The sequence below is a fragment of the Cyclopterus lumpus genome, chromosome 22 (genome assembly GCF_009769545.1).
Source record: "Cyclopterus lumpus isolate fCycLum1 chromosome 22, fCycLum1.pri, whole genome shotgun sequence".
In the NCBI taxonomy this organism is placed as follows: Eukaryota; Metazoa; Chordata; class Actinopteri; order Perciformes; family Cyclopteridae; genus Cyclopterus; species Cyclopterus lumpus.
In genome coordinates, this window is record NC_046987.1 from 4,140,264 (window position 1) to 4,149,013 (window position 8,750).

Below are 8,750 nucleotides of genomic sequence, written 5' to 3' on the forward strand. Positions count from 1 at the left end.
ATGAAGAGCCACAAGATGTTTGTTTCACACACTTGTATTTACTTCTTCTGACTGTCTGACTCCAATTGATGTTTTTCTTGTGAAATACTGGACACGTTCACGTCTCTGAGCCACTAAAAATCCAACACATGTCTCTTTAGTGAGACTAAATCACTAATCATGTCCACACAAAGAGCATAATATGTGATGAGATGTCACACAAGTAAGCACATTTGGCGAAGCGGAGCGCATGTCGCTGTAGTGAGAGTGATACTCTGGAAATCATTTTATTTGTTTAAAACCAAAAACCAAAGAGCGAAAGTGTAGCGTGAGCTACAATCATTAGCAAGCCAACTAGCATGCTACTGTGACCTGCAATACATATGCAAGCGCATACTTATTTATTCACACGAGTCAGCAGGCGACAATTAAAAGTTGCTAATGTTAGCTTAACGCGCTAACTAGCTACAGCTAAAAACAATCTGTCAGCGACAGTCGCCATTTCAGACGGCAAACATTGTTGTTTGTCAAATAAGTGGCTTCATAAGTAAAAGAGTCACAAAGTTGTGTTTGACATAGAGCTTAATTTCTGCAATAATCCAAAATCCAGTGGAAAAAATCAAATAATATTTTTGTCGGGGGAACTAGTGTGATGCTAACTTCCATGTTGGCCTACAAATAAAAGTAATCTCTGCGACATTCTCTTATGTCTAGATTAAACTCGACAGGCGTAGCAACCATAACAGAACGGTCAATTGTCTTTTGCTTAAAACACGTTTCCCTTTTTTACTATTATTTACCACCATTTTCCATCAGGTATTTTATTTTAAAATGCAAAGCTTGTGGAAAATAGGGCTCTAGGGTATTTTCCATTATGGCTTGAAATGGACTGCATAGAATAGAGGAAGTGGTCTAAACTTAGATAATGCCACTGGCCGCCTTTTCAAAACTTGTCCTAAATGCCCAAAATGTTATAGGAAACATCCCTCGTCTAAAAGCGTGTGTGGTCCAACAGCTTTCAGGCCATTAGGCAATAATAGGGAGCAGACTTCTGGTGTAAATATGAAGAATATAGATGCACTGTTCCAGCAGGTCATCGTGACTGTTGCAACACTAAATACTAAAATCATTGTTTAAATGATTGATGGATGACTTAGGTGTGAACCATCCCATAGCAAATCTGACTCCGGTTTTAAAAGCCTCAAATTGTGCGGACGATCTGGTATAACTGCTGCTTACGAAAATGTCAGAGTTGCATCACCCTCATACGTGGTGAGATTAGTCCAGCCAAGTAGGATCCATTCCCACAAATCATTAGTCATCAGCTGCAGCACAATGGGTTCGTTGAAAAACAATTTGTCACCCTCATTTACCATAAACTTTGTGAGGAATGACACAATCTCGATGGATGCGCTCAGCAAAACACGGTGCAATGTCATGTCTTCGCGGGGCCCCGCTCCACCGACACTTCTTCCTGTCAGAGCCCCTGAAGCGTGCCGCTTGAGCTTATGCGACAGTTGTGTCATACATCTTGTATTATATGTATTTTTTTTGTAAAAATATAACTGACAACCGGCTGCCAGCAAATGGAGATCTGAATGAGCAACTGCACAATATGTGCCGACAGGAGAAACAATTTGTGTGCCTTCGCTCTAACTCCAGTTGTCACATCTTAACTTATCAAAAACATATACCTTCCCCTACTGTTTTTTGGGGTGGGTGGGTGGGGGTATTTGATTTGTTGCTCATCAGCAATTCAACCAGTGACTTTCTGCTTTTGAAGGGCAGGCGTTGCCAATTAAGATCCTAATGAGCTAGCGGGAAATGTTCTGCATGTGTGTGTGTGTGTGTGTGTGGGAATGGGGCTTTTTGGATGGGGGTCAGAATGCGGATAGGGGCGGGTAGTTGCAATACTTTCGCAGCCCTTCAAAGTGACATGCATGGCTTTGAAGTTAGAAATCCAGTTGTCCAGCCAGTGTTTGGGCGGCAGCACAATTGATTGGCAGACAGCGGATGTACATGAACACAAAAAACACACATCTCACACTCTCGTCTCTCTCTCCGCTTCCGTGACAAACACACAAGTGTAACTCAGATACATGTATTAGTGAGGCTGTAGAGCATACCTACTGCAGTGAAACGGTTGTGTCTACCTACTGTCCGTGGTGCACAAAGAGCAGGAGTGGCATGAGCCTTTTAGACTTTTAACCCATTGTCAAAGCCATACAGTGCCCCCTGCTGCCTCAGTTCACTGAGTGGAGACACTTAAAGTAAAGTAAAGAGCAGTGAACCTGAATCTCAAGCCCGGACTCACAGATGTGGGCCCCAACTGTGGGTGGTGTCATTAACGACTAGTTGATTAATCCATTTGTCCACTGACAGAAAATTAATCTGCAACCATTTTGATAACCAATGGATTTTCAAGTGAAAATGGATCGCTTCCAGCTTTTCAAATGTGACTTTTTTTCTCCCCCCTCACACGGCATTTTCAACTCATGATGGGACAATGTTTCTGAAGGCCATAAGCTGTGTCAGAGATCTGTGTGCCAACCTTTTCATGTAAGCTGGGAAAGTCTCCACGAGCGCCGACCAATTCAGACACAAAAACAGGTTGACAAGTGGCTTGTTATATCCACGGGTATAGGCCGTTCCTGACCGCCGAGTGCATAATAGCAACGTGCACGTGTCTCCAAACAAACGGTTGGACCACGCAAAACAAAAAAAAAACGCCCACGTTGTGCTTCCGACACGCCGCCTCTTGTTAGAAAAAACGTCTCACCGTGACCATGTAAGGTATGCTTTCTTTGCTCGACCTGTTCTTTGTTAAGTCCCTTTTACCTTGTCCTGATTCGCTCGAGCCTCTGCCAGAGGGGACCTTCACGCACAAGGAAAATTACTACTAGTGATGCATATGGGTTTGAAAAGCTTCTCGTTTGAGGCACAATCTGAGTTGAAGGTTACCAACTTGAATTAAAATGGCCTCTGTGTTTAGAACGGCCATTTAGTACCCGTGCTTATCATTCAGTGAAAGTAGCTGGAGCTCACGCTGTGTCTTCGGAGGTTGTGTGTTTGGCACTGGAAAGACGAGCTCTAGTAGAAAACAGCATTTAAACTTTTGTTTTTTGTCCACTTGCCTCCCTGTTGCTCGCCAAAAGCTGAGGAATGGCTCTAACAGAGACGGAGGAGAGGGAAACGAGAGCCGGCCTCAGAGCAAACACTCCACGTCATCGAAACACCTGCTTCGCTTGCCTTTTGGGTTCCATGGGAGAAAACGCACCGAGGTTGCACTTTAGCACATAGCTGCCCCGTTTGTTTGGCGCACTCACCACAGACAACAATAGCCGAGTGTCTCTCCGGGCATGAGGAGGCGTGGGTGGGTTTATTTAAGAATTTGGAAATCTGTTTATTTTACCTGTCAGTTATCCGGCTTTAGGTGGCTCTCGGACAAATGTTATGTTGACAGTGTTTTTTTTTTGTTGTATGATCTCCAAAGGTTGTGCTCTTTCTGTGTCACAACTGTAGGAATATCTCAATAATAGTCATAAACAAATAGCAAATCATTTTCCTGGGCACTTTTATAAAAAAAGAAAAGGGTAGAAAACTGATTTGTGACATCTGTATGATGGACACAGACAAACACCAATGTCTATAACTCATTGAAACGTGCTTATGATGCATTATAATCTGCTTAAACTATACGCACTAATGCATATAAAATGATGCTTTAAATAATAATAAATGCTTCATAACAATAATCTTAACACATTATAAAGTATTTTACAAAGTCAACAATGTCATACCATAATACTTCCTAATAGCTCTACATCTTCCTTCGCAAACTAAAAACACATCTTTTTCGACTATACCTTGAATAGGGAAGGTAGCGCCGTAGTAGCACTCTAGTATCACTTAAATGTCACTTACCGATAGCACTTTGTTGTTTAGCACTTTAGTAGCACTTAAATGTCTCTTACTGATAGCACTTTGTAGTTTAACTTTATTGAAGAAATTGTACTTTCTTGTTGTTCCGAGTTTGGACTCATGGTTTAATGCACTTATTGTAAGTCGCTTTGGATAAAAGCGTCAGCTAAATGACATGTAATGTAATAGCTCATCACTACAATGATCAGTGTATTATAATTCCAATAGTTGCAATGCGTCATATTTTTTACAATGCATTATGAGGTGATTATAAGTTACTCTAAGTGATCATTGTTTGCATTAAATAAATTACAAATGCAACACATATGTTGTTGTGTGATTTGTGATATGTTTTTCACTTTTCTTAAAGTAAACAGTGACCACTTAGCGTAACTTATAATCACATTTTAATGCATAATAGTAGTGAAGAATGCATTATTTTTTATTATTATTAAAATGTATTACAACTATGGAAATTACAAGACACTATGATGCTTGCTAAAAGAAATGTCAGTGAGTTAAGAAGTATTATGATACCTTTATGTTGCTAATTGTTTGAAATAATTATTAAAAGTTATGAGTGAGAAAGAGTTAGAAAGTCGAACCAAAGCTTCTTACATGACAATTCTATCCTATCTGTCAATTTAGCAGCATTATGCACTCCACTGAAGAAATAAGTAAAGACAAGCAGAGGAACTGGAAACTGGATTGAGTACAAGATTCCACCATGCATGGTTGTCATTGTCCTCTGAAGCTAGGCTGACACGGGGGGAAGCGGCCAGCTAGGCTCCGTCCAAAGGTAACACAATCTGCTCATCAGCACCTCACAAAACATGGTATCTTGTGGTTTTACAGGTGGTTATTGGACATTTCTTGTCCAGGCGTCCTGGAGTTTGGATTAAACAAACAAGATACAATCTGAGCTTTCAAGGTGCTGATAGTTATATTTTGTTACTTTTGGACAGAGCCAGGCAAGCTGCTTTCCAATCTTCATGCTAAGCTAAGCTAGCCAGCGACCGACCGGCAGCCATATTTACCAAAAAGATGGAACATGGGTATCAAACTCGCTTTTTTTCGTCTTAGATGTTTTATGAAGAATTTATTCATTTTGTATTATCTTTTTGTGTCTTGTCTTAGGTTCTTATTACATATTGTAGTTTTGTGTGATGCGTGTTTAGTTTACCTCTTACCAATGACCTAACTATTATAACAGTCTTTCCCCCAACAGCCTCTTAACATTTAAAAACAAATGTACGGATTGGAAAACACAAGTATGCCGTTCCTACCTCTTCTACATATTCAAGTAGATTTGGTAAAGTGTGTGTGTGGAAGAGGTGCCTGCCCGTGCGTATTTACATGTGTCCGACCTTTGTTTCGTTTGCTTCTCACCACATTTCAGTCTCGCTGACCCCACATCCTGTTGTAGCCTTGGGCATTTTAGTGTTTTCACACGCCGGTGCAAAAACAGCAGCATTTATAGCAACCTCCGGTGTTTGCCGCCAGCGTCTCAGTTACTGGAAATCTGGGATTGAGTATGTTTACTGTAATAGCACACCTGCCACAAACACACACACACACACACACACACACACACACACAGACACACACAGTGAAAAAAAGAGCAACAACAGGGTAAAAAAACAAGTTTATGACAACATTTTGCAATCTGCAAACCCTTGCAGCGCTGGCCCGGGGCCAGACCACAGCATCCTGACGTACAGTATGAAGCCGTCTGTTGTCTCTCACCCATGTTACTCACCACCCACTCTGGCTCCGTGATTGGAGAAATCGGGCGGACAGGGCACCCACCTGTGGCGCATCAACCTCGAGGGGAAGGGGCGGGACCTTAACCCAACCCCGATGAGTCAGGCATTAGTGGTGCGGCCAGTGTCAAGCTGAGACATCTATGGGTTTTGGCTGCTTGCATCATTTGCAAATTTGGAGACACTTCAAATCTGACTGAATGTCTACTGTAGGTAGAATATCGAGAGTGCTTTTTGATGCACTCTCGATGATGAGGCAATTGCAAACGTTCAGTCTGGGAGGGAGGTCCTGTGCTCCATTCATTTCAGCAATGATTGCATTTGGTTGACCTTCACAAGAGCAAAAGATATAATCCTCAGCAGACACCAATGAAACATAAGCATAACCAGGAAGGGGTTTGGGCCTGAAGGGTTATCTTCACATCTTGGCACCTCCCTTTACTCCTTGTTTCCTCAGCCTGGTGAATAAAGTTTGACGGATGTATTTTCAAAACTTTTATCTGCAGAGTGAAGAGACTGGGGATGAAAAGTGAAATTAAATAAAAATTCCAAGCGTGGCATTTCTTTGGAGAGGCATCCAAAGTTCTCTTGAATGTGAACGTGTACTTGTGCCTGTTTAATTTCACCCCTCAGCCAGGCACCAAGGCTACCCAAAGCTGGAGAAACCATCCATGGTCACAAGTTCTTCATTGGCTTCGGAGGCAAAGGGGCCAACCAGTGCATTCAGGCGGCAAGACTGGGGGCCAAAACCGCCATGGTCTGCAAGGTAGGACACTGGATCCAAGTTGGAAGCTGGCGTGCCGTAGAGTCATTGTTACAGTGCACCTTGGATCGGATCCGAGCATGAATGTGTGCATTTCAGTTAAAAAAAGGAGCTCTTTTGTTGGCCCAACCTTTGGCACACCTACGCCTTACTCAGTACAAATAATCAGCCATCAGCTACCACAGTCAACCACCTAGTTAACAACTCCCAAAAACACTTCAGTCATTTCACCACATCAACTCTCCATGCCTCATTTTCTCTTGATCAATACTATACCGCATGCATACGCCCACCCACGCTTGCACGCCTTCAAACAGGCCTATTCCCATACCATACAACCCCGAGTCTCCAATCAGTAGGCTCAGCGTGGCCTTTCAACCTGAGCACTAAAGCACCGAAGCCCCACCTCTGTCAGAACAAAGAGGCCCGATCGATAACAACCCAGTGCGGGAGGAGCTCTCCGGGCATGGGGAGAACCCAAAAATAGACACCCGGGCTTGTCAAAAAACATCCAAGACGGAGGGCCACTCTTCAAAGAGAATGGGGCCAAGCAGCCAATACTAGCCCAACCCATTATCGCAGGCAGCTAGAAGTGCCCGTGTTTTGGCACGTTTTTTGGAGAGCGTGGGTTCGAAGTAGACGCCTCGGGGCAAGGTGGGGACCCCTTCCGCAACCCAAAGTAGCTACAGATGTGGACATCCCTATGCGGATCAGGGGAAGAGGGGAAGGAGGGAAAGGAAACGAAAGCGAGGTGGGCTTGAAGAGGCGTGAAGGCGGGGTTATCGTGTCTTCAAGGCTTGGCGCAGCTGGTCGTGTGTGTTTGCGCGTGTGTGCGTTTGTTGACTTTGTGTGTTGGTGTTTGCACATTTTCGGCGGCGGCACCATGCCAGTATGCTGGCAGGGTGCACGAACATCCAACCCAACTGAGGTTTGACTATACCACTTTTCAAAAAGTTGCCGCTAACCAAGTCTGACCCCGCTTGACACTCTCTTTGGAGTAATCGTTTTGCCTTCAATCTTTCCTAGGTTGGTAAAGACTTCTTTGGAGACAATTACATTCAGAATTTCAAAGACAATGGCGTACACACAGGTACAGTTGTTGTTTTTTGGTTGCCATTTCCATGCTGAATGGCAAAAAGTTCACATACAGAGCAATGATTTTATTTTTTTCGTCTATATTTTGTCATTTCTTTTAGTTACTCAAGGCTGGAAAGTTTCTCTATTGTTATGGCCAATGGCAAAACATGGATTTGTTAAAAAATGTTTCAATGTTACAATTTTATTGTGCACAATTCGGACTCCAAACGTCTGCGGCCTGTCCCTTCATAGCCAAGAAACCATGACATGAGCCAAATGCACACCAAGCAATTAGTAGCGGGTAGTTACAATAGTGACATTTTGTTCTTCAGAGGTGTGTTCAATGAAAGACAAGTAACAGGTGCTTTTCGTCTTCTCTCCCCGTCTCAGACTTTGTAGGCCGGACCTCTGACGCAGCCACAGGAGCTGCCTCCATCGTTGTCAACGATGCAGGTAAATGCTTTTGCCGCAAGGCTCCGTCAGATCCTGAAAGCTCTTCTGTGTTGTAGAAATGGGCAGCACAACCAAGGGTGCATGTGTGCTAGTGGCGCACTCTTTCTCACTACTGCACACACACACACACACATACACATGTACGCCCATGCGTTGACTCACCGCTGTTCAAGTGACTATAATCACCGGATACACACACACATACACACACACACACACACAAATACTTAAGTGTACCAAACCACACTGAGTATCCACAGGTTCCAATGTGCAACAATCCAAGGCTTTTCACGTTGGAGAGCAATTTCTGTCATGTAGCTGTCAGGTGAAGTAAAACTTCCACAACGTGTGGACCCACTTTTGCATCTGGATCCCGTTTTCTACCATTTAACATCCTCACACGTCATTAAGCAGCTACGTGTTTTAATTCAGTGTTTTGAAAGAGGACAGAGGTCTAACTGGAAGTGCTTAATTGAGAGATTACAATTAGGAAATAATCAGCCATAAAAGAACGTGCACATGCCATTTTGGATTAGTGTGAAAAGGTCAGTTAATTAAAACGTGTTAAGCTATTTCCTGAGGTGACCAAAGAAAAGCCCAAGAAGAAAACCAAACCAATGGATATGAAAACATTCAGCTTCATGTGTATACAAGGGGGTTTATTTGATTTTCTACATATTGAGTATATGCTTAGTTTGGCATTACAGCTTCGATGGAAGCTTGACTTTTGACTTCCTGTTTGACACGGTGGGCAGGCGAAAACGCCATCGTGATCGTGGCCGGCGCCAACATGC

At 43.2% G+C, this 8,750-nt stretch overlaps 1 protein-coding gene across 4 annotated transcripts in view; it reads left to right on the forward strand.

Annotated features, from left to right (window-relative positions):
- rbks (ribokinase) overlaps positions 1 to 8,750 on the forward strand; it is a 30,373-nt gene that overhangs the window by 3,379 nt on the left and 18,244 nt on the right. For 2 of the 4 annotated variants that reach the window (XM_034525663.1, XM_034525662.1), the window contains exons 3-6: positions 6,297 to 6,429; positions 7,453 to 7,516; positions 7,894 to 7,956; positions 8,712 to 8,750. The exon at positions 8,712 to 8,750 is cut by the window's right edge and continues 126 nt beyond it. In XM_034525663.1, the coding sequence (XP_034381554.1) occupies positions 6,297 to 6,429; positions 7,453 to 7,516; positions 7,894 to 7,956; positions 8,712 to 8,750 (299 nt within the window). The remainder of the gene's footprint in view (positions 1 to 6,296; positions 6,430 to 7,452; positions 7,517 to 7,893; positions 7,957 to 8,711) is intronic. The other 2 variants (XM_034525665.1, XM_034525664.1) reach the window with 1 other exon arrangement.